Source organism: Pseudorca crassidens, chromosome 6 (genome assembly GCF_039906515.1).
Source record: "Pseudorca crassidens isolate mPseCra1 chromosome 6, mPseCra1.hap1, whole genome shotgun sequence".
NCBI lineage: Eukaryota > Metazoa > Chordata > Mammalia > Artiodactyla > Delphinidae > Pseudorca > Pseudorca crassidens.
In genome coordinates, this window is record NC_090301.1 from 66,930,301 (window position 1) to 66,958,042 (window position 27,742).

The window sequence follows — 27,742 nt, forward strand, 5'->3', positions numbered from 1 at the left end:
TAAATCACTAATATTATTTTTATAGTCAACTTTATGAAGCAGAGAATGCACCTACCTTCCCCTTGGTCCTAGGAATCGAAAGTTATAGTAAAGTATACTTACATTCTGTTAGAAATGCCACACTATGAATAAAGATGAAATCAAGTAGGCAAAATAAACCATTTTATCAAAGTTTTATTATAATTTGCATGGGATTGTCTCCAAATTAATCTCTTGTATCACCAATAAACCCCCCAATGAAGTCAGTTCACATCCTGACTTGCCACAAGGTAACCTTGCCAGATGCAAGGAAAATGTCTATGAGAGTACATTTCATTTAGTTCCTTTTTCTTTAAAAGATAATAATTGATAATAACAAAAAGACACTGTCTTGGGGAAAGTGTCCATTTTACCAAGCTTCTTACATCTTTCTTTGTAACAGGGTCACCATATGAAAGCTAATGTTTCATAGCAGCATTTCCCCTCAGTTGTATTCTTTCTTTGCTATTAAATTTCTAGTATTTGGCAGAAAAAGATGATTATTCCAGTCCATCTGTCTTTGGAAATTATTGCCTGTTTTATCATCGTGTATGTGTGTGTGTGTTTCAATAGTATCAATATATAACATACAATATCATATTTTACAGAGGACCACACATTATGGTGTGTAATTCAAGCAACAAAGCGAGGGTGGTTGACAGTGTAAGAAACCTGAGGTCACCGGGCCCAAACCAGGAGAATGGTGAGTTCTATAAACACTAATAGCCAACACTTTCATAGCACTTGCTATGTGCCAAGGACCTTTCTTAAACACTTTATATATATTAACTCATTTAATCTTGTATATTAACTCATTTATGGGTATTATTACTTTAGTCCCATCTTACGGATAATAGAGCCACAAAGACATTATGTAACTCACCTGAGGTCCCACAGTTAGTAAGTGGTGAACCTCAAATGTGAACTCAGGCAGTATGTGTTCAATACGTGTTGATTCCAAAATGTGCTTCTACCTACCATGTGTTCTCATGTTGTTGTTGTTAAATCTTAGAGGTTATCTCACCTAGATCTTGGATCTTAAAGATGTATACTCTGTGTATACTTATGATCTACTTCTCTTTTTTCCTTCTACTGACTCCCTAACCCAAGCCTGTTTTAGTTCATAGTCGGGTTGCTATACTTAAGGTGAAACTGGTCTGCTTGATTTTTCAGGCCCAAACCATCTAATTATGTAATAGTGCTTACCAGTATTTCCCACTCCCCGCCCCCCAGTCAAGACAGTTTATTCTCTTTCTCATGATATATTTCACTCAGTTCTATCATTAGGCCTATGCTCATTTTTATCTTTGCCTGGAAAATAATTTTCCACCTATCTTCAGTCATTCAACTATTATCCAAATCCTGCCACTTTACTTATTCTGTTACTTGATTACTAGAAGCCATGTAGTTTTCTGTTCTCGACTACTCAATTGGATTGGACAGTCTTTGATCACAGAAATTATATCTGCTACTTTGTTTGAATTCCTTATAGAATACTGAGATATGGTTAAAATATATATTTAGGATTGAATTTCAGAAAAATGATACTATACAAATAGAAGATGCAAGGAATACACAATGGTTTTTTTAGGTTTTTTTTTTTTTCTTTTTGCGGTACACGGGCCTCTCACTGCTGTGGCCTCTCCCGTTGTGGAGCACAGGCTATGGACACGCAGGCTCAGCGGCCATGGCTCACGGGCCCAGCCACTCCGCGGCATGTGGGATCTTCCCACTGCGCCACCAGGGAATTTTAAGGGGGTATGAAGAAAGTGCTTATTCTCATAGTCCAATCTATTATGTTAATATATAAAACTAGGTTAAGATTCATAGAAAACATAGGGAGATATATATATATATATATATACACACACACATATATATACATGGATTATCCCAATGTCACAAACAAGATGGACAGATGGATAGATATAGATATGTCATTTTATATTTGTGGTATGTGTTGGTTAATTTGAATATATATGTCTGACTCATTTTCCTCATGGTCAATACCATCCTGAGATACAAGTGTACAACTTATATACTTGTATATGATTTCCCCCTTTTTTCTTCTTGACTCAGTTTTTTATAACATACGCTATGACGGCAAAAGCATTTCTATTGAGAAGTCATGATTTAAAAGCTGTTTACTTCTTTTAAAAATCATAGTCAAATCATTTTTGCTAAGATTTTGGCATCATATTAGTGCTAGGGTCACAAGTACATTTCCGTAATACCTTTATTTTGATTTGCACTTGATTTACAATGATCCTTGTCAACTCTAGGTGATTTTTAAAATAATTTGTTATCCTTAAACTAGTTTTATTCTCCTTTTCTCTCTTTTTTTTAACCTACCCTGTATACTTAATCTAAATCATCCTTTCATCAGGTTGTTGATGTTGGTGTCAGTGTTGAGTAGGGGGAAGTACAGTATAGTACAAAATATACCTTCTCCCTCTACTGGGCATTCTTGAAAAATGGCCTGTCCATTCATTGACATTTCATTGGCAGTATCATCAATATGTAGGAGGATGGACCAGCTAATGAATTCAGGAGTGATTCTAGGTTTCCAGGCCTGACAATCATTGAAAATTTTGAAATTGTGAAATTTTGATGAGAAATTCAGTTAGATAATGGTGAAGTAGGTGTAACCCACAGAAAATGTGAAAAATAGAAACTTAGAGTTCTAAAACCAGTAAATTAGGGTTTGTTAGAGGGGATTTAATTTAAAATATATTTTTTATGTTGATTTACCTTCTTTTGGAAAATGTTTCCATTCTGCAACTGGGATATACCTATATTCAGTGGAAAATGAAAAATTAGAAAGAGAAAAGGAAATACATTTAGGCTCATTTTCTGGTGCCAGGACCATTTCTTAAATTCTTTTGTGCTCATATCAGCATTGAGAGTACCACTTTTCATATAGATATTAAAAACACTTAAGAACCAAGTAAATAAGAACACAGGCAGAGATGTGTCTCTTCTGTGGTTCCTAATCACATGTCCTTAATTTTATAAATCACAAAAGTTAATAATTATTAGTCACTGAGAAAAGAAATCACTTGAATGGACAATATGTATTCGAATAACTAGTTGCATTTTATGTGGGAAGAATAAAAATTCCATTTTTAAATTATATATGTAATATAGGAACCTTGCAACATAATAGAAAATATAACCACCATGATCAAATAATTGTGCAGTTAGGCAGGGTTTAAAAATATAAGGATTTAAAAAAAAACTGTATCCAAATTTACCTGGCAACATGATTTTTTTTTTTGCATGCATGCATGCATGCATGCATGCATATCTTTCTTTTTTCTTTTCTTTTTTTCTTTTTTCACAGAGGACCCATTTTAAATAGCTCATGATATATTTTAGGCAGTGAACTTTATCTTATAGATGAAAGTGAGTGATTATAAAACTATAGAGAAATACTTGACATCCTTTCACAATTTGACTTCCAAGGCTCACATTTCACTTGTGCTGTGCAAACAATCATATCTGAAAGGAGAGGCCACTGAGGATTTTGAAGATGAGGGCTAGCTGGTTATTCAGAAGAAATGACTCTTCGTGGCATTTGACTGGAGGAGCACAGTATATAAATCACTTGGCTTAGTACAAGACACGTGGTACACATTCATAAGCCTGTGTTTTCTTCCAGATGCCTCATTCCAACTCTTTGCCATCATGTTGTTGGCTGGCAACTGTTGCTTTGTTAACCTAGACACTGGAAAATGATTTTTGTTTTCAGGAGGTCTGAATTAAAATTAAGAGGAAAGGTAGTGCTGGGGAGAGGGAAGTTGTTTTCTCTACCTGGATTCAGACATGAGAAAAATAGTTATTTTTTCTCACAGAGAAAAATCAAAACCCACATGATTGTTTTTATGTAGTTGAAATCACCCATATTTTGACTGAAAACAAAGTCCTCTACAAGTATTTAGCAAGGACACCTAATTAATAAGACAATCAACTTAGGTTCTGTTTTTACTTCAACTCTTAAAGGTAAGGTTTTGTTGTCTTCCTTAATTAAAACTGATAGCATTTGCTGGGATTGTTTCCCTTTTAATGTTAGGTATAAAATGTAAATATACTAGGGATTATAGAAAAGACAGAGAGAGAATCAAAATGGAAAAAAATTACAGAATAAAAACATTTTTTAAATTTGTCAATGTCTTTTGTCATTCTTAACAATGACTGAAATATAGTCTTTATTTAAAAGAAAAATCATAGCTATCTTCTATGAGTACTTGTTTTGGGCAATACACTATCCTAATAAGCATGTTACATAAATGATATATATAATACATTTTTTTTTTTTTTTACATCTGAGCAAACTGAGGCTCAAAGAGGGTAAGTAATATGATGTGGCCATACAGGTTGTAATTAGTCAAGCTGATTCCAGATTCAGGTCTCTATGATATCAAAGCCCATGCTGTTTTCTCTGTATGCCACTACCTGTATAATTTTTGTATAATTGGTAGCTGAAAATTATCTATAGAATTCAAATCAATCTGTTTCAGTTTGGGGGAGGCAGGCATTGAAAACTTGAGGTTTTCTATTTTTTTCATATACTTTATGATATTTTTTCTCTCAGTAGATCAAAATGAAATAATTGTCATTCCAACAAACACAGAAGACGGTATGAAAAATGGAATGAGGAGAACAGAAATCAATGTAGCAGGTGTTGCCAAAAGTAACAATGTGGACGTGGAAGTTGACAGACTATCAAACGATCAGGCATATACAACTGATACTGCTAGAAGTTACAAGGAAAATCATCTTGCTGCTTCATCAGCACCAGATCAAAAACTGATTCAACCTAGTGCAGAAAAGACAAAAATGCAAGATGCAGCAATTCAGACAATCCCTTCCTGTGACAGTTTTGATGGGAATCACCAAGATCATAATTTGTCTGATGTCAAAGTTGATGAAAGTGTGCAAACTTCAAGTAACAACAAATCAACTCAACACTCATCTTTAAGCCCACAAGATTCTTTAGATACCTCAAGAGAATTTGGGAGTCAGGGCCGCCTAATTACGTATACAGAAGAGCAACTCACCATAAAAGATCCAATTTGTGCACATGGTAATGATGATCTTTTGCCTCCTGTAGATGGGACTGATAAAAATCCAACAGCTTCTTATATAAAGAATTATCCATTTTACAGACAAGACTATAATCCCAAGCCAAAACCTTCAAATGAAATTACAAGAGAGTACATACCCAAAATTGGGATGACTACTTACAAAATAGTGCCTCCCAGATCCCTAGAAATATTGAAAGATTGGGAATCGGAAACCATAGGGTATAAAAATGATCAGGAGATAAATACTTTAGGAGAAAAGGACACTCATGAGAATGTGAAAGTAACTGCAATCCAAACAGAAGATCCTGTTATTTCTGAAAGCCCAAAGGAGCCAGAAGGAGACCTGAAACCAAAGCCTACCCTGAGAACAGAGCATCAGGTGCAAAGTGAGGAGAGTCTTACCCACAGCACAATGTCAAATCCTCTGAAACCTACTCCCAAAATGACGAGAGACACTGGCACAGCTCCTTTTGTGCCAAATTTGGAAGATATAAACAGTATTTTGGAGTCAAAACTTAAATCTCGCGTTTCAAATCCCCACTCCAAACCAAGTTCTTTTTTCTTGCAGATGCAAAAAAGAGTTTCAGGTCATTATGTGACATCTGCAGCTGCCAAGAGTGTTCAAGCTGCCCCTAATCCTACTCCAAAGGAACTAATAAAGAAAGAGGTGGAAAGGGATACAATACCTCCTCCAGAGCCAGCTCCTTCTCCCTTAAGTAAAACAACTCACTCTCCTCCACAGCCACACATTCAAAACACTGATGATGACAGCAATCAGAAGCCTGCTGAAACCTCTCCCCCTCCCGTAGCCCCCAAACCTGTTCCTCTTCCCAAGAGTCAGTTAGCAACACTTAACCTGAAGACTCTGAAAACTTTTGGTGCCCCTCGACCATATTCCAGCTCTGCTCCTTCACCGTTTGCCCTCGCTGTGGTGAAACGGTCACAGTCTTTCAGCAAAGGTCGTACAGGGTCACGCAGTGAGGAGGTCAGAGGTGCATCTGCCCGAGCTCCAACTGACACAGAGGGAGGGAAGATTCCTTCCGTAAATACGTTTGTGGACATCCCACAACCAGGTGTGAAAGATAAGGTAAATGTAACCTTTTTAAAAGTAAGGGATTCTTATACAACATGGTTTCAACGGGGTTAACAAAGCATGTCGGTTTGTTTGTGTGTTACTTAACTCTGAATTCATAATCTACTATCAAGCTACTGTAGGAAGAAAAGAGTAGTAATACACAGAATCTGATTATTTATTCTCAGAGTTATTATAATTCATATAACTTGATCAGATATTACTATAAGATCATCCTTATATAATTGTATCATTAGGAAATATTTAAATTTAAAGCTTCTTTGCTCCTACATTTGTATAGTGTAATAGTTTATAGTTCTGACTCTCTAGTTTTCTGTGTTTTGCTTACCTCAATTTGTTTATAACTTTTCTGGATGGTCTGGTTGACTTTATTTTCTTTTCCAATTCTCCATAATGGCAAAAGTTTTAATTACATAAAAACATAAGCAGTATCAAAGACTAGATAAAATAACCAAACATCTCTCAGCTCTGTATTTTCTATCATATACACTCAACCTGAGCTTACCAAACATTGTTATATGTAATTTAAATTAAAACCAGAGTTTAAATAGGTAATTTTCTTAATTTCCCATTTTGTTAATTCAGTGTCAACTTTCCAGTTATATGTATGTTGAGCAAAATATCACTTAACCACCATCTAACCTTAATGGTGTACAAAAAAGGGATTTGTTGACTTCATGTTTGATCAACTAATGATATAATTTGCTAGATTCAAGTAGTATAGTCAGGAAGAAATTCACAGTATGAATTATGATAATCCCCATGCAATTTTTAAAAAATACATTGTGTACTTTTACTCTGATAGTGTTTAAAGAATACTTTCATATTTGTATGACTGTTCCAGAAGCATTTTATACTATTTTTTCAAACACTCCCAGAGTAACAGAACATTAACCATATTGCCAAGTAAAGACTTTTCCATAATTTTAAAGCAATATTTACCTTGAAAAATATTTCTTCATATATTTTCACATTTATGTTTATTACTTTGATATAATATCAGGAAGAGATATATGATGCAGAGATTAATTCTTTACTTGGGAATAAAGCCTGAGTTTTTTTCTTAGAATGGAATACCATTTCTAAACAACAGAAGCTTGATTTATATAATACAGTTTTTGAGCCATTGCCTGAGTTCTGTTTAGCTCATCTTTTATAAAGATACTCATCTGGCAGTTTGAAAAAGACATTTTTAAGATTGTTTGAATACAGTTGCCAGTTAAGTCAGTTACTAAATATTCCTTCCTAAGAAGTTTAATTAAATTTTTGATTCTTAAATTTGGAAATTTCTAATATTTATTTTTAGTCTCATGAGAAAAATAAAGAAAACATGGCCATCAGTTAGCCCCTGTGACTTCCAGAAACACAAAATAAGCTGTTAGTCACTAATATTCCTTTATTAGAAGATACATTAGGTTCAGCAAGTATGAAATTACCAACATTTGTCCATTTGTACCATCAAAAATAATTTCACAACATTAATATATTGGAACTATGAAAATGTTTTTTTTTTGTTTTTTGTTTTTTTGTCTGTGGGATTTTTATTTACTTTGGCTCTTCTAGCCAACTCCACTGGAGAAATCGGCATTATTCTATTTACTCAAGGACAGTAAAATTACCACTGCATTTGTGAAACAAAAAGAGGTATCACTTTCCTTCCTTAGCCTCCTGAGTTCAAGATGAGGGAAAGTAATGCCCTCATCTTCCAGCTGAGCTCTGGCAGCAGAGATAACTCAGTGGATGAGGAAACAGAGCTGAGTCTAAAACACCAGTGAGGCAAATGGTGGTTCTTAAAGAGCTACTGATGATGAAAATGTTTTGCATAATGGCCCATTCTTCACGTGGTATTCATATAAATATTTCACATTTATTTTTATAGGAAAATAACTCTGCACATAATGAACAGAATCCCCAAACGCCATCTCTGACTGACGGCCCATCATTCACCCTTAAGAGACAAAGTTCTTCAACATTCCAAAGCTCTGACCCAGAACAGATCCGACAGAGTCTGCTGACTGCAATTCGTTCTGGAGAGGCTGCTGCCAAGTTGAAAAGGGTAAGTTTTCTTTATCAGATGGGTGACAGTGGGTTTATTTTCAACATTGTCAAACTCATACTTAGGGGAAATTGTTTTCTGGCTTTTAAGTCTGAATAGGGAAGATGCCAGAAGTTACTCTTTTATGTCAGGGGTCATTTTTGAAGTATAAGCTGAGAGAGTACTTAAAAATATGTCAGGTCTGTTTTCCTAAACATGGGCCAGGTGCAGAACACTAGTTTTGCTCATTATTATATATCTATATATAGAAAGTGCCTTGGACTCTTATTTTAAAAAAATTGTGTTAGCACAGCAAGAAAGAGTCTTTTGGAAAGAAAGTCCCTCCTTTATTCCAGAAAAGCTGCACTGTTGTAGAAGCCTGCAAGTTTTCAGTCATCGCTCCTACAGCAATCAGTTACTACCATACGTGGGATTGGGTGGTTGGGCGGGGGGAGGAGTTTTATAGGCTAAACCAAAATAATGTAGGGAAAATCTAGAGAATTTAGATGAGACCTAATGCAGAAATTCCAATCTTAATAATACCCTGCCAGAGTCTAGCTTCTCCTGGATGTAGGAGAGCAAGGAGGTGTGCCCCCTTCTTGGGCAAACACCAAAAAGCATCACAGGGAATTATGTGCAGATGAGTTTCCTCCCTTTGTTGCCTTCATCCGCTGAAAGAGGATGTGGTGCAGCCTTGAGCCTGGCATCCTCACTTGGACCTCCCAGAGGCTGTAGTTTCCCTAAATGTCTTTCTTGTTCTTCCCTTAGTCATCTTGGTTGCAAGTTCCTCAACACCCAAGACAAGACAAGTACTCATTATTTCACTGACTCCCTAGGCATTTCATTTTGTGAATTCCTTCTCTAATCATTTTAGAAGCTATTTAGAGAAGAGTAAGAGACTTGTTGAGCAAAACACTGAACTCAACAAAAACGAAATCTGCCAAGGAACAGGAATGCTGCAAAGATAGAAAAAGGGGGAGGCATCCTCGCATGTCTACACAGCCAGCTTTGCCTGTGTCAGCCAGCTTCCTGGATGGGTTTCATTGGAGCCCTGAGTGACGGCCGTTCCCACAGAGGACTTGGCGCTCCCATCTGGGCACACATGGTGACAAGGCAAACTATTGTGTGCTGTCAGGAGTGAAGGAAACATGAAGGAATAATTCAGGGGAGAAGGTTTGAATTTTGTAGATTATTTGTAGAGTTTAAATTAAGGTGCCAGGCAGCAAAAAAAACAAAAGAAACCAAAAGGAACATTGAAATTGGTATTTCACAGGTCATGACATCTATATTTTGTGGGGGGGGGGGGAGTATGTCCCTGTAAATAAACTGTACATTCTTATTTATGAAAATAATTCTATTTCTAATTCTGTTTCTAATCTTGTAAATTAAGGATGAGTTTCAAAGTTCTCAATTCAATAAATTTGATAAATATTTTTTTAAAGCAGAAAAATACCAAACATTGTACAGATACTGGGGATACAAAATTGAATAAAACGAAGCCTCTGCCTTCTGGGTGTTCATAGCCTGGGACTGAGAAACAGTGGTACCTCAGGCTCATGGGAGAACAGAAAATAACTGCAGTGCCTTTGTACTAAGTCAGTGGATATATTAATCAGTTTCAGTAAACTAATTGCAGAAAACAGTGCATTAAGTTGGAAATGCCTTCTAGGCCAACAGAATTTTACAGGCAGGCAGCTGTATACTTGGTATCTTACGGGCTCCGATTTGGCAGTCTCTTCACGTATAAAATTCTCATTGCTTCCAGAATGAGCTGGATGTGAATCAACACGGAAAGCAGGCCCTAAATGATGATCCTATAATTGTATCCTGTTTATAACTCATTACTTTAGGTTCTATTGAGTCTAAATTCTCTCTCTCAGTAGGAGGTTACTGACAGCTCTGACTCCCTATAGTGTCAGCTCCTAAACTCTGTTTAATGAAAATTCCTTACATAATCCTTTTTCTTCCCTCTGAAGAAAGACACAGGGTCTAGTAGAGTTCATGATATCTACACTCCATGATCAGCACCTTCACTTCTACTTATATATGCTAAAAATGTGTTTTTATATACCAAGACTCAGAAGAACATTGTTTGTAATAGCTCCAAATGCATATAACCTTAATATCCAAAAATGGTAGACTAGTGGTAGATTCAAAGCATGGCAATAAATTGGATAAAATACACACAACAGAACAATGTAGATAGAGACATAAAAAGATATGTAAAGTTGACAGCATGCAAAACTAAATTATATTATTCAGTGATGCATGCATAGGTGGCAATTATTTTTAAAAGTGAGGAAGTAATTACAAAAATCACAATAGGGTTACTTCCAGAGGGGAAGAAGAAGTGCTGTTGGGGGTGTATTAGAGCAAGACGGGCACACAATTTAAGAGGGAACTAAAAAAATTAATCAAGATAAATATTATCTTAATGCAATATTTAAAAATGTACAAATTAATGCAAATATCCATGATAAAGTCAAAATTTTAAATAAAGACAAGATCAGTAGGGAGCTGGAGTAGGGAGTATTCTCTTGACCTGAGTGGTGGGCTACATATATGTCTGTGTTTGTTTTCATTGGGCTGCTCAGTGCACTCCTCTGTACATGTATTATATTTCAAAAAATTGCAGAAGGTGGTAAAAATAGACACAAGAAGGCTCTAATTTCTTGTGATCTTTGCTTAAGTCCCATATTTCTGTCCTGTTCTGAACATTTCTTCTGGTTTGTTTTACATGCTAACATTTCTTTTATAGAACAACAGTTATAGTGCCAAATAAAATCTCCAGTTATTTTGACAGTGGGTTTAGATTGTTCATCAGAAAGTTGGCTCCGTGTTTTGGCACCCAAATGTTCACTTTTACTCCAGGTACCAACCTGCCTTATGGCTCTTGTTCATACTTGAGCAATTAACCTTCATTAAGTAGTTGGTTCACATTAGAACAATTATCTAGTTGATTGCCCTAGTGTAAATGTAGTCGTCAATTTTCATGTTTCTTAAGGCTTTTTTCCCATGCCTTACCCCCAAGTCAACCCACATATAGTCAAAGCGATTTGTCTTGTCTTCATATAAAGCATTAATAAATCTAGCACAGTATTTTATAAAATGTGTTTGATGTTAAGATGTATGTATGACAGCAAATTGTTTTCAGAGAATAAGAGATTAAGTCATCTATTATTATTGACTTGTGTTGACACAAGAACTTCGGCTGCTTTTGGTTCTTGTTGGTGCCTCGACTTACTAAGGTTATTACACTATTATAAGGAGAATATAGGTTTGTAAATATAAAAGTCTGAAAATAAACTGATGAATGATATTTAGTGCTTGGTAGTAAGTGTTTCCTCAGAAAATAAAACTTATCGTTAGCTAGACAGAAATCTGGAGGGAAGAGAAAACCTGGGTAAGTCACCCAGGATCTTCCTGGCTTATTTTGTTTAATTAGTCTGCTTTTTATTCATATTTCCTTGGTTTGAATTTGAACAGTCCAAGTGTTTCAGGTTGGCAGCTCTTTCCATGTATTTTAAAAGTAAAAATGAATGATGGTTTCACAGTAAGAAAGCTATGTGAATATTCCTGAAAATTTCTTGAACTTCAAGGGTAGACAGTCAACTAGTAGATGCTTACATCAGTAAATTCTTAAAGTTACTTTTTAAAGATATCTTTATTACTAGTGTCCTGTGGTCACTGTTCAAAAAATTCAAGCAATACTTTTATACTTCATAAATGTTTGTAAAAAGTTACCATATTTCATCTAAGAAATAGTCATCGAGTTACACTGACCAGGCACTAAAATAACTATGAGTGTGAAGTAGGTATGAAGTGGCATTAAAATAGACAAGGTCTCTGACCTCAAAAAATTCATAGAATAGTATTCTAATGATATCTTCTCATGTTTGAAGTTTAAGTAAACAAATTTTTAAATAACAAAATACCATTTCCCCCCGGAGTAACTGCTCTGGATAGAGTACAGTGTAACCTTTCAGACCACTTTTGTCATATATAAACATTTATTTTTTCTAACAAAAATGGAATCCTCTGTAAAACACTGTTAAATATATATCTATCTCTTGAAGCTTTCCCTTTTGTTACATACATATCTATGCTGTTCTTTTAAGACTATGTAGTATTTGGAATTCCCTGGTGGTCCAGTGGTTAGGACTCTGAGCTCTCACTGCCAAGGGCCCAGGTTCAATCCCTGGTCAGGGAACTAAGATCCCACATGTTGTGTGGCGCGGCCAAAAAAAAAAAAAAGACAACATAGTATTTGACTGTATGAATGAACCATAGCTTATTTGCTCCTTACTGGTAGACATTTAACTGGATTCTAGTTTTTCACTCTATAAATGATGTTACAATTAACATCTTTTACTTGTAGACATTTAGAACCATCAGTATGTTTTTTTAAATGCTTAAACCAAATTTTCTCTTTTACTTTACAAAGAATATGAGAACTGCAATTTTGGCAAGAATTACAAAAATAACCCCTCACACACAGAGAGACTTTTCAGACCAAGATTACATAACAAAAAGCCATTACCTGCATTACCTGTCTGTTTGTTGGCTGTACTTGGAAAGTAGCCCCACATGAGTACTAAATAGGGTGCAGATAAGTAAGTGTTCCTTCCCTTGGTGGCCACTTTTCTGCTTAGCTATTTTATTTCAGGTGGATGGTGTCAACCACTCTACTCCATCCTGGGTTCATAAGACAGTCAAGAAAATTGGTTAGTTTAGATGATCTATCTTTGTTTAGTAAAAGGCAAGAAATGAAGCACCAGGAAACCAAAGCCAACCTAAATTTGCCAACTTTATTTTCTTTTTCACTAACTTACTCTGTTGCTAGGCAGAATCTGTGGCCTTTTGTACTTCAGTTCTCTTCTTATGAAAAGAGGATAATGTTTGCTTATAAAGCTGAACTGGTCAAATTACAATCAAGAGATGAACTATTTTTCTTAAAATGTCATATTTTATATGTAATATTTCAAATATTATACCTACTATTCAGAATCCAGATAACTTTCTTCTACATTCCTATAAGTAACGTTGGAATTTCAAGCTATTTAGGAAATTTTGTTTTAGTGTGTTTTATTCCCTTACAGTTTGTAAATAGGAAACTTTGCCATAGAATTTTGGAACTTAGGAGTTTATTCCCTAGTGAATAAACTCCTTTTCATTCTGCATTTGTTTTGGCAAAACAGTCATAGGTTTGACTTTTTTAGCCCTTCAAATGAAGACATTTTAAAAACCAAAGCTAGTTTTTCTTATAAATGAGGGGTACCTGGGAGAATAATTTCAAGTTAATATATATCATCAATATGAAAATTATAGAATTCATTGCTTTGTGGAATTTGCTTTATTTTTCTACATTCTCCAAGGTACTTTGGGGGAGCCAGAATTAATCTAGCTAAAAATGCGCTTTAATAACAACTTGGCCTGCAGTCTGCTTATGCTCTTGTCCTTTGAGTTGATTTGGTAGTTTTGTAAAGACTAAGGTGTGTTAACGGATTATTTAACTTGTTTGTTGTGGAAATAACTCATTTTTAATTTCATGGCAGATTGAACATTTATTCTTGATTATTTGAAATTTATTGAATAATAAATACTAAATGTTAGCATTTACAATTAAGTAGAAGTTAAAATGTGGTAATTGTTGAAAATTGAAAATTAGACAGCTGTCCCATTTTAAATTGATGGGTGCAAAGTGTGTTTCTTTCCCTTAGGTTGCAGTTCCATCAAATACAGTATCTGTGAATGGAAGGTCAAGATTCAGCCGCTCCATGTCCCTTGATGCCCAGGATGGCCATTAAGTGTTGCCCTGCCATGCCGCACTTCACCAGCTCTATTGCACAGAACGACTTCATACTGATGGAGAATGTTAGCAAATGTATGTTCAGATGTACACTAATATATTATCTATTAAAGCATAAGAACTTGTGCTGTGGCTTTTAATGCCAAAAGAAGAATTACCACAATTTATAATTTATAATAATATCTTTGGCCTTTTTTGCCTTAAGAACTGAATATGCTGCTTTAGAACTTTAAGACAAGGTGTTAATGACTTTCATTTTTCTCAAATGAGAAATAGTCACCTTTTGTTGATTTCACTTATTGACACATTCTCTACAATCGTGACTTAGACAAAGGGATAAATTAAGATTCATAGACTTATATTTGTATGACACATAAATAACTAGGCAAACATAGATCTGACATTTGCTGCCTCAATGTTACAGTTTAATTGGAAATGTTTATGTTATATTAAAGCCCATAATAAATATTCCATTGATGGATATAACATGTTATGGGGTGGGTACCCCATCCTCTAAACATAAACGTTAAGGTTTCAGAAATCCTGGCTTTAATTAAAGTGATTGATAGTAATTATGTAGTTCAGATGCTAATATTCTAAATAGTAATATATATTTACATTAAAGCTAAAATTGTTAAGCAAAACAATGTCTAATTTGTTGGCTTGTAACTGTTCTGGAGTCTAGAGCTTATTGATGTTCAATTCCTACTTTAAAAATTTAACTGCTCACTTATTCTAAAAGCCTTGTCAAACAGACTGATGTTATGTTGGTTTTTACTAAAGCTACTGGGATATCTGCCTCTTTGGAAAATGTGTTGCTTTTTCCCCTGTTTAATAAAAGCAAGTTATATATTTGGGATTCTTTTTAAAATGCAGTTTGTGTCAATCAGCACATCTGTGCACTTCACCTGATGAACACATCTCCATCAGCCAGTAAACAAGTAATATAGTAAGACTGACCATTTATCAGGGCTCCCTGGTGTGTATGAGCCCATGTATTCTAACTCCAAAATGCATAACATGCTTAGCAGAGTTCTTGACACATGGCAAGTACACATTAAGTTAAATATTGCTGCTATTTCCTTGAATCAGACTTGAAGAGACCCTCATGTATGGAAACCTAAGTTATGTCATTATAAACCAATAGGGAAAGGAGTGACTTTTTGAAAAACTGTGTTTGATTATCCACTTGGAAAACAATACATTTGGATTCCTAACTCAAACCATAAACAAATATATTCGAGTTAAAGACAGCTTTTAAGAGCAGTATTTTAAAACTTAGATGAATATATTCAACATTTTTCAGACCTCAGCATAGGAAAATTACTTAAATAAGACAAAGGCACAGTCATAAAAGATATACATTTACAAATATTAAAATTTAAAACATATGTACATTAAGTACTATAAAAATGAAAAAATAAGCCACGAGAAGTTTTTAATATATATAAGCGTTAATTTATAAAATGTAAACATTTCTAAGACTCATGAAAAGACTACTGAATAGAAATATGCACACACTGAAAAAACAAAGGGTATTTTCTTACAAGAGGAAATCTGAAAGGCTAACAAACATATGGAAAAAAATACTCTTCAGTAATAATCAAGGAAACACAAGAACATGAGGAAGTGTACCACATCACACCCATCAAATTAGTAAAAATGTAAGTTTCAAAATAGCAAGTGTTGTCAAGGGCAGTGAAACAATGGGAACTCTTTTACTGTGGTGGGAAAATACCCTGGCACAACCATCAAATTTGCAATATCTAGTAAAATTAAAGATCTCTTATCATGTTACCTTAAAGAAGTACTTATGTGTGTGATTAAGGAGAGGTAAAAATGTTCATGGCAGCCTTGTATATAAACAGCAGAAAGGAGTCCTAACCAGCGCTAAACTTTGATAGTATATTCATATAATAGACTTTTGTACAACAGTCAAAATGAACAAATTAGAGTTATGCATATCACATGGATACATCTCAAAAATAATAAGGAAGAAAACAATGGAACAATGCTTATTTTATGATGCTTATATAAAATAATAAAATATGCAGAGTGATACTATGTATTATGGCTATAAATATAGAAAAAATAAAATACACAGGTTTGCTGGTGGGAATCAAGAAATGAAGATCGGATTGGGGAGATTTATAGGAAGCATCAATTGTGTTTGAAAACAAGTTTTACTCCAGGTTTTAGCAAACTTGAAATAGTTTGTAGTTATTTTTTTTAAAGATCACACAGGACTTAGGGGGATATACATATGAACCATTAGTACACATACAATCTGAAAAAGTTGCCTTGTCCCCATTACTTTAGGAGAAAAGCATGTGCTACACTCTCTACCCAATTGGGAAAGGATAGGAAAACTAGTCATATCCTTAAGTGACAGCAAAATGAAGATACAGGAATGATTTAGAACCAACTTTCAATTTTCATATTTAATTTTTGGCATCTAGGCATTTTGCTTTTCCTTTTTTCCCCCATCAAGTTATTTCTTTATGATACCTATTTTTAAATTATCCAGATTCTATGTAAATTATAGGGTTTGAAATTACCCTCTTTTCTGTCTCCAGCATCCCAATCCCCTTTTCAGAGATAACCAATGTTAATGTTTTGATATTAATCCCTATATAGATGTATTTATATCCAATACATATTTATAGGTTTGTTTTCGGCTTTTGTATTTTTGCAGATTTGTTGTTACCGTTGTTTTTAAGATTAAAAAAAGTCACACTCTAATACTATTTAGCAACTTGCCTTTGCACCAGCAATGTTCCTTCTTGCACATAAAGATCAACCTTATCATGTTTCAGTTTGTTGTTCTCCTATTATTAATTTCATTCTTGTGGTACACAGTTATGCCTAGAGTCAAGATACTTGGGTTCAAATCATAGGTCTGCCACTTACAAGTCATGGGATCTTGGGCAAATTATTTTATCTGTACCTCATTTTCACCTTTGAAAAACTGAATTAACATACTTATGGTGATGGTTGTGAGGATTAAATGAATTTTAAAAGTGTTTGGCACAATTCATTTTACAAAGCTACCTATTTTTAATACTACTATTAGCGAACAGGCATTATTTATCTAATATACTTCCCATCCTTCTGAAGAGTGACCTTCCCGCCCATTTTAAGACCAGATCTTGTGAAAATGACTCTACTACCCAAAGCAATCTACAGATTCAATGCAATCCCTAACAAACTACCACTGGCATTTTTCACAGAACTTGGCCTGAGATAACAGAATCCACACTCTGCTACTTGACCCAAGTCCTTGAATGAGACCAGTCATTTTCCTGAGACCTAATGTTGCTTGTACTTGAAACTTAAAGAATCCCAATTGATACAATTATTGTCTAGTGCCAGTTCTTTTCCTACCCACTACCAGTAGAGACAAAAACACAAAAGAGCTAAGAATCAAACTCACTAGTTTTTACTACCAATTGACTTTGATAAATGACTTGAAAGAAAAGGGAACTTGCAATCGGGGGTCACAGTGAAGATTTCCATGGATAGAATGGTTTTTTTAGATTATTTTTCATATAAAAATAGCTAATTTATTTGGTGTTTTAGAGTGTACACAGAACTTTTGTATTATTTGATCCACATGTGGAACAAAAAAGTACGCAAAGAAATTGCTACTTTACAAAGGTCACACAACCAGACAAGTGGCAGAATCCCACATCTGATTTCTAGTTTGCTCTTTTGCCTGGCCAAACTTTGCAAATGATGGAGAAAATGGTGCTAGATTTCAAGGGACACTTAAATAGTAACCTACTTGTTCTGGATCTTCAGTCTGTCTTGCTTTTCTCTTAAATGTTACCACTTTCCTGCAAGTTTTCATCCTTAACACCTCAGACTCTTCATATGGGTAGATGTATTTTGTTTATGGCAAGAAAAAATGCCACCATGTGCTCTCTCAAAACTTTTCTGACAGGTATTTCAAGAGAAATTGTGAAACATTCTGGTAATCTGTATAGCACTGTTGGCATTTCTGCATCACAAACTGGAGAAATTCATCTGGAAGTCTTGCAGATTACTCATCTTGAAGAAAAAGTGCTACAATTCCAACCTTATAGTTTTCAAACCAAGAAATTTCTTTACCTACCAACTTATTATGTTCCTACCCACGCCTTGTGGTAGACGATAGTGATGGCCCCCGATTCTTTACCTCACCTGCATCCACACCTTTTTCCACATGACTTTGCATTTCCTCTCACTAAAGAAACAGAACCCATTTCCCCACCCACAGGAACAGGTTTTGTGACTAACAGAATGAGATGAAATGATACAGTGCCAATTCTGAGACTAGATCTCAAAGTTTGCATGTTTTTGCTTGCTCTCCCTGTGCCTGAAATGCTGCTGTGAGAAAGACATCTCTGGGATGGCTGAATGGTCCTTAAAAAAGGACGAGAGATGCATGGAGCAGGGCTCCCAACTGAGGTCAGCCTAGAGCATTTAACAATCAGATCCCTAGACATGAGCAAGTTCAGTCAAGATCAGCAGGGCCAAATAGCCAACCGAAGCTGACCCTGGTGTAAGAGCAATCAATGCTTACCCACTAGCAATGCCCCTGAGGTTTCATGGTTGATTGTTATACAGCATTAATGTGGCAACAGATGCAATACACCCTCTTAAACTCATATACATATGACTCTAACCCAAATTATAAATTCATTCAATTGGTTCAGATCCACATACCCTATTTCCCCCATAGTTCCACAGACTATTTACTAAATCCAACACAAATACACCTCAGATTCTCTGTCTAGCTCCCAGCTATCTCAAAAAAAAAAAATTCTAACGTAATAATCCCTTTATTATTTGTGGTGCAGAAATATCTTCTTTCCCTTTCTCCTCTCTCGTTTTATGTTCAGAACTGGGAACACGAGAGCCCAAATATCAAAGAGATCCACAGCCCCCTTAAAAGCTCTTTGGACTTGTCTATTTCGTAGAGTTGCCAGATAAAATACAGATTTCCCAGCTAAATTTGAATTTCAAAGATAAACAATGAATTACTTTTTAGTGTAGGTATGTCCCATGGAATATTTGGGATATATATATATATATATATATGTACGTATGTATACACTAAAAAAATAATCATTGATCTGAAATTTAAATTTAACTGGACATCCTATATTTTTCTTTGCCAAATCTGGCAATCCTACTATTTCAGGAAAATCTGGAAGGAGGAAATGAAGCAAGAAGAAGCATCCAACATGTGGGGGAAAAAAGAGGAGAGAGCAGGCCTAGGTACATCAAGAAACCAGAAAGTGGCATTACAGAAAAGAGTGGAACCTTTGTTCTCTTTGATAGTTCATCATCAGAGAAAACCTCATGTAATGAATAGGAAAATGTTCATTGAAGAGTTCACAGTGAAGAAACCCTGTGGATGACTTCTGTTGGTGGGTTTTAGATACCTTCAAGTCATCAAGAAACAATATACTCAAGAAATTCTGCTAGAGATTGGCCAAGATGGCAGAGTAGAAAGACACTAAGCTCACCTCTTCTCACAAGCACACCAAAATCATAGCTATTTGCAGAATAACCATGAATTAAAAAAACCAGAACCTACCAGGAAAGACCTTATGTAATTAAAGACATAAAGAAGGCAAGACAGGCAGGAGGAGCAGACTCACAATACAATAGAGTCCCATACCCCTGGGTGGGTGACCCACAAGCTGGAGAATAATTACATTGCAGAGATTCTCCCACAGGGATGAGAGTTCTGAGCCCTACACCAGGCTCCCCAGCCTGGGCATCCTGCACTGGGAAGACAAGCCCCCATTGCATTTGCCTTTGAAGGCTAGCAGGGCTTAATTTTGGAAGCCCCAGAGGACTGGGGGAAAAAGAGACTTCATTTTTAAAGGGTGCTGACAAAATCTCACGTGCACTGGGACCCAGGGCAAAAGCAGTAATTCGATAGGTGCCTGGGCCAGACCTACCTGCTGGTCTTGGAGAGTGTCCTGGAGAGGTGGGGGTGGCTATGGATCACCCTGGGGACATAGACAGGAGCCATATTTGGGAGTTTGGACACTGCTGCTAGGGACCATCTTGGGACCATCTTGGAACCCTCCCTCTAGTTCATTAGCACCAAGACCTGACCCCCCAACATCCTATAGGCTGGGACACCTCAGGCCAGACAACTAACTGGGCAAGGCCACAGCTCTGCCCATCAGCAGACAGGCTGCCTAAAGACTTCTTGAGCCCAAGCCACCTCTAGACATCCCTCTAGACATGGCCCTGCCCACCAGAGGACCAAAAACCAACTCCACCCAGCAGTGGGCAGGTGCTGGCCCTGCCCTCCAGGAAGCATGCACTAGCCTCTAGACCAGCCTCACCAACCAGGGGGCAGAAACCAGACATAAGAAAACCGTAATCCTGTGGCCTGCAGACCCAGCCAGCCTATAGCAGGCCAGCCCCTACCCAGGGACCAGCTGGGTCCCAGCACTGCCCACTAGCAGGCCAACATAAGCTTCAGGACACCCCAGACCCCATACCTAATTGTGTCAAGAACTGGTTCCTCTGTTCCCCTACCAATGATCTAACACACCAGCTCTGGGATCCCTGGGCCCTGCAGCCAGATTCTAGGACCTGGCTCTGCCAGCCAGTAGTCCAGCACTAACCTCATGATCTGGCTTCACCCTACAGTGGGCAGGCAACAGTTCTGGAGTCTTCTGAACCCTGACTCCACCAACCAGCTAGTCAGCACTAGCCTGGGGTCCCCTAGGGTTCTGCAGCAAACTGTCTCATGACTTGGCCCCACTAACTAGCAGCCAGCAGCATCTGCACAGGGCAGGAACTGGCAACCAACTGGGCTACAGGCCAACCAAGCCTACCAGACCACCCACATAATCAGACCACCACAAAAGAAGGAACCACGCAGCCCTCTTAGGGGGAACCCCTAGAGCATATAGCTTGGGTGATGAGAGGGGAGTGTGCTGCTGGGACACACAGGATGTCTCCTACAGAGGGCCACTACTCCAATGTCGAGAAATGTAATAACCTTCCACATACATAAATATCCAAATAGCAACTTAGACAAAATGGGGCAGCAGAGGAACATGTTCCAGACAAAGGAACAAGATAACACTGCAGAAGAAGAACTAAGTGAAGTGGAGATAGGCAATCTACCCGAAAAAGAGTTCAGAGTAATGATCGTAAAGATGATCAAAGAACTTTGATGAAGAACAGATCCACAGAGCAAGAAGTTAGAAGTTTTCAACAAAGAGAAAATATAAGGAACAACCAACCAGATGAAAAAATATAGCAACTGCAATGAAAAATACACTAGAAGGAATCCACAGTAGACTAAATGATACAGAGGAACGGGTCAGTGAGCTGGAAAATGGAGTAGTGGAAATCACTACCACCGAACAGTAAAAAGAAAAGAAAATGAAAAGTGAGGACAGTTTAAATGACCCCTGGGACAACACCAAGTGCAGGAATATTTGCATTATAGAGGTCCCAGAAGGAGAAGAGAGAGAGAAAAGGACATAGAGAACATATTTGAAGACATAATAGCCGAAAACTTCCCTAACCTGGGAAAGGAAACAGTCACCCAAGTCCAGGAAGCACAGAGAGTCCCATACGGGATTAACCCAAAGAGGAATACACGAAGGCACTGTAATGAAAATGACAAAAGTTAAAGAATATTAAGCAACAAGGAAAAAGCAACAAATAACTTACAAGAGAACTCCCATAAGGCTATCAGTTGATTTATCAGCATCAACTCTACAGGCCAGAAGGGACTGGCACAATATACTTAAAGCAATGAAAGGGAAAAAGCTACAACCAAGAATACTCTACCCAGCAAGGTTCTCCTTCAGATTTGATGGAGAAATCAAAAGCTTTACACACAGACAAAAGCTAAAAGAGTTCAGCACCACTAAACCAGCTTTATAACAAATGTTAAAGGAACTCCTTTAGGCATAAAAGAAAAGGCCACAACTAGAAACAAGAAAATTAGAAAATGAAAATTTTAACCAGTAAAGGAAAACCTACAGTAAAAGTAGGAAATCATCCACACACAAGGTTAGTACGGAGGGTAAAAGAAAAAAGCAGTAAGATTCTGTATATCCACAATAAGCAGTTAAGGGATACACAAAATAATTAGATGTGAAATATGATACCAAAAACAGTAATCATGAGGAGAGGAGAATACAAATGCAAAATTTTAAAAATGTATTTAAAATTAAGAGATCAACAACTTAAAACAATCAAGTATATATATAGACTGCTGTACAAAAACCCCATGGTAACTACAAACCAAAAATCTATAATAGATATACATACAAAAAAGAAAAGGCAGTCCAAACATACCACTAAAGATAGTCATCAAATCACAGAGAACAGAACAAAAAGAAGAAGAAAGGGGGAAAAAAGACCTACAAAAACAAATCCAAAGCAATTTAAAAAATGGTAATAAGAACATACATATCGATAATTACCTTAAATGTAAATGGATGAAATACTCCAACCAAAAGACATAGAATGGCTGATGGATACAAAAACTAGACCCAGTATATATGCTGCCTACAAGATACTTGATCTAGAGACGCACACAAACTGAAAGCGAGGGAATGGAAAAAGGTATTCCATGCAAACGGAAATCAAAAGAAATCCAGAGTAATACTTATATCAGAAAAAACAGACTTTAAAATAAGACTGTTACAAGAGACAAAGAAGGACACTACATAATGATCAAGGGATAAATCCAAGAGGAAGATATAACAATTGGAAATATTGGGTTGGCCAAGAAGTTCGTTCAGGTTTTTCCATAACATCTTATGGAAAAACCCAAATGAACTTTTTGGCCAACTCAATATATATGCACCCAACATAGGAGCAAGTAAATTTATAAGGGCACATATTAACTGACATAGAAGGATAAACTGACAGTAACACAATAATGGTGGGGGATTTTAACATGCCACTTACACCAATGGACAGATCATCCAGACAGAACATCAATAAGGAAACACTGGCCTTAAATGATACATTAGACCAAATGGACTTAATTGATATATAGAGCACTCCATCTGAAACTGGAATACACATTCTTTTAAAGTACACATGGAATGTTCTTCAGGATAGATCACTGAGGCCGCAAAACAAGCCTCAGTAAAAAAAAAGTGAAATTTTATCAAGCATCTTTCCGACCACAATATTATGAGATTAGAAATCAACTACAAGAAAAAAAGTGCAAAAAAAAACCCAAAACCCACCACAAACATGTGGAGGCTAAACAGTATGCTACTAAACAACCAATGAAGCACTGAAGAAATCTAAGAGGAAATTATTGATAAAATATACCTATAGACAGGGGCTTCCCTGGTGGCACAGTGAATAAGAATCCGCTTGCCAATGCAGGGGACACAGATTTGATCCCTGGTCTGGGAAGATCCCATATGCTGCAGAGCAACTAAGCCCATGCACCACAACTACTGAGCCTGCGCTCTAGAGCCCACAAACTACAACTACTGAAGCCTGCGTGCCTAGAGCCTGTGCTCCACAACGAGAGAAGCCACTGCAATGAGAAGCCTGTGCACTGCAACGAAGAGTAGACCCTGCTCGCTGCAACTAGAGAAAAGCCCGTGTGCAGCAACGAAGACACAGCACAGCCAAAAAAAAAAAAAACCTATAGGCAAATGAATACGAAAACACAAAGATCCAAAACCTACGCGATGTAGCAAAAACACTTCTAAGAGGGAAGTTAATAGTGATACAAGCTTACCTCAGGAAACAAGAAAAATTTCAAATAGACAATCTAACCATACACCTAAAGCAACTAGAGAAAGAAGAGCAAACAAAACCCAAAGTTAGTAGAAGGAAAGAATCATAAAGGTCAGAGCAGAAATAAGTGAGAGAATAAAAAACAATAGAAAAGATCAATGAAAATAAAAGCTGGTTCTCTGAAAAAATAAAATTAATAAATCTTTAGCCAGACTTATCAAGAAGAAAAGGGAGAGGGCTCAAATCAATAAAATTAGAAATAATAAAGAACTTACAACTGACACCATAGAAATACAAAGGATCATAAGAGACTACTATGACAATAAAATTTTTACTATTTTTAGTAAAAAAATATTTTTTTATTTATGCCAATAAATATTTTCTTATTTATGCCAATAAAATTTTTACTATTTTACTAATAAAAAAATTTACTATGCCAATAAAATGAAAAACCTAGAAGAAATGGACAAATTCTTAGAAAGGTATGATCTCTCAAGACTGAACCAGAAAGAAATAGAAAATATGAAGAGATCAATTACCAGTAATGAAAATGAATCAGTAATTTAAAAACTCCCAACAAACAAAAGTCCAGGGCCAGATGGATTCATAGGTGAATTCTACCGAACATTTAGAGAAGAGATAACACCTATCCTTCTCAAATTGTTCCAAAAAATTGCAGAAGGAACACTTCTGAACTTATTCTATGAGACCAGCATCACCCTGATACCAAAACATGACAAAGATACCACACACAAAAAAATTACAGGCCAGTATCACTGATGAACATACCCGCAAAAATCCTCAACAAAATACTAGCAAACTGAACCCAACAATACATTAAAAGGATCATACCCCATGATCAAGTGGGATCTATCCCAGGTATGCAAGGATTTTTCAATACCCATAAATCAATCAATGTGATATATCACATTAACAAACTGAAGAATAAAAACCATATGATCATATCAACAGATGCAGAAAAAGCTTCTGATAAAATTTAACACACACTTAGGATAAAACTTTCCAGGAAGTGGGCCTGGAGGGAACACACCTCAACATAATAAAGGCCATATGTCACAAACACACAGCTAACATCATACTCTACAGTTAAAAGCTGAAAGCATTTCCTCTAAGATCAGGAACAAGAGAAGGATGCCCACTCTTGCCACTTTTATTCAACATATTTTAGGAAGTTCTGCACCAATTAGAGAAGAAAAAGAAATAACAGGAATCCAACTTGGAAAGGAAAAAGTAAAACTGTCACTGTTTGTGGATCATATGATACTATACATAGAAAATCCTAAAGACTCTACCAGAAAACTATTGGAGCTCATCAACTAATTCAGTAAAGTTGCAGGATAAAACATAAATATACAGAAATCTGTTGAATTTCTATGCATTAACAATGAACTAGGAGAAAGGGAAACTGAAGAAACAATCCCATTTACCATTGCATGAAAAAGAATAAAATACCTACGGAGGCAAAAGACCTGTCCTCAGAAAACTATGACACTGATGAAAAAACTGAAGACAACACAAACAGATGGAAAGACATAACATGTTCCTGGACTGGAAGAATCAACACTGTTAAAATAAATATACTAACCAAGGCAATCTAGATTCAGAGCAATCCCTATCAAAATACCAATGACATTTTCCACAGAACTGGAACAAATAACTTTAAAATTTTGTGGAAATATGAAAGACCCTGAATAACCAAAATAATCTTGAGAAAGAAGAACAGAGTTGGAGGAACCACACACTCTGACTTCACACTGTATTACAAAGTCAGTAATCAAAATAGTATGGTACTGGCACAAAAACGGACACATAGATTAATGAAACAGAATAGAGAGTCCAGAAATAAACTCACAAACTTATGGTCAGTTAATCTATGACAAAGGAGGCAAGAATATACAATGGAGAAAAGACAGTCTCTTCAATAAGTGGTGCTGGGAAAACTGGACAGCTACATGTAAAAGACTGAAACTAGAACACTCCCTAACACCATACACAAATTAAACTCAAAATGGATTAAAGACCTAAATGTAAGACCGGATACTATAAAACTCTAAGAGGAAAACATAGGCAGAACACTCTTTGACATAAGTTGTAGCAATGTCCACCTCCTAGATTAATGAAAATAAAAAAAATAAAAAATAGGACCTAATTAAACTTAAAAGCTTTTGCACAGCAAAGGAAACCATAAATAAAACAAAAGGACAATCCACAGAATGGGAGAAAATATCTGCAAATGAAGTGACAAACAAGGGATTAATCTCCAAAATATACAAACAATTCCTGCAGCTCAATATCAAAAAAACAAACAAACCAATCAAAAAATGGGCATTTCTCCAAAGAAGCCATACAGAGGGCCAAGAGGCCCATAAAAGATGCTCAACATCACTAATTATTAGAGAAATGCAAATCAAAACTACAATGAGGTATCACCTCACACCAGTCAGAATGGCCATCATTAAAAAGTCTACAGACAATAAATGCTGGAGAGGGTGTGGAGAAAAGGAAGTCTTCCTACACTGTTGGTGGGAATGTAACTTGTTACAGCCACTATGGAGAACAGTATGGAGGTTCCTTGAAAAACTACAAATGGAACTACCATATAATCCAGCAATCCCACTCCTGGGCATATATCTAGAGAAAACCATAATTCAAAAAGATAACATGCACCTCAATGTTCACTGAAGCACTATTTACAATAGCCAAAACATGGAAACAATATAAATATTCATCAACAGAGGAAGAGATAAAGAAAATGTGGTACATATATACAATGGAATATTACTCAGCCATAAAAAAGAACGAAATAATGCCATTTGCAGCAACATGAATGGATCCAGAGATTATCATAGTAAGTGAAGTAAGTCAGAGAAATACAAATATCATATGATATCACTTATACGTGGAATCTAAAAAAATTAAACAAATGAACTTATTTATAAAAAAGAAACAGACACACAGACTTCGAAAACAAACTTATAGTTACCAAAGGGGAAAGGTAGGGGAGTGATACATTAGGAGTTTGGAACATATACACACTACTATATATTACACAGATAATCAACAAGGACATACTGTATAGCACAGGGAACTCTATTCAGTATTCTGTAATAACCTACATGGGAAAAGAATCTGGAAAAGAATGGATATATGTACATATATAACTGAATCACTTTGCTGTACACCTGAAACTAACACAATATTATAAATCAACTATACTCTAACATAAAATAAAAATTAAAGTAAAAAGAAAAAAGAAAAGAGAACACTCATACACTGTTGGTGGGAATGTACATCTGTGCAGCCACTGTGGAAAACAGTATGGAGGTTTCTCAAAAAACTAAAAACAGAACTAGCATACGATCCAGCAATTTCACTACTTGGTATGTATCCAAAAAAACAAAAACACTAATTTGAAAAGATACATGCACCCTGATGTTCATGTTAACATTTACAGCAGTATTTACAATTGCCGAGACATGGAGAAAACCTGTATCCATCAACTGATGATGGATAAAGAAGATGTGGTGTATATATATAAAATGGAATATTACTCATCCATAAAAAAGAATAAAATTTTGCCATTTGTAGCAACATGGATATGTTAAGTGAAATAAGTCAGACAGAGAAAGACAAATAGTGTATGATATCACTTATATGTGGAATCTAAAAAATACAACAACCTAGTGAATATAACAAAAAAGAAACAGACTCACAGATATGGAGAACAGATATAGTGTTTACCCATGGAGAGAGAGAAGGGGGGAAGGGCAATATAGGGAAAAAGGGTTATTATGGGATTATATGAAATCATGTGTGTGATACTTTTGAAAATTGTTTTGAAAAACTGTTTTGAAAATTGCTTAAAAGCACTATAGAATTTAAAGGATCTTTTACTCAATAAAAAAAACTAAACAAAGAAATTCTGCTAATGTCCT

The 27,742-nt window shown here is 36.0% G+C and overlaps 1 protein-coding gene across 9 annotated transcripts in view; it reads left to right on the forward strand.

Annotated features, from left to right (window-relative positions):
- COBLL1 (cordon-bleu WH2 repeat protein like 1) overlaps positions 1-14,913 on the forward strand; it is a 160,722-nt gene extending 145,809 nt beyond the window's left edge. For 7 of the 9 annotated variants that reach the window (XM_067741709.1, XM_067741706.1, XM_067741704.1 and 4 more), the window contains 4 exons: positions 627-721; positions 4,613-6,192; positions 8,078-8,254; positions 13,954-14,913. In XM_067741709.1, the coding sequence (XP_067597810.1) occupies positions 627-721; positions 4,613-6,192; positions 8,078-8,254; positions 13,954-14,040 (1,939 nt within the window). In that variant the 3' untranslated portion in view covers positions 14,041-14,913. The remainder of the gene's footprint in view (positions 1-626; positions 722-4,612; positions 6,193-8,077; positions 8,255-13,953) is intronic. The other 2 variants (XM_067741701.1, XM_067741703.1) reach the window with 1 other exon arrangement.
- Positions 14,914-27,742: the final 12,829 nt, after the last annotated feature.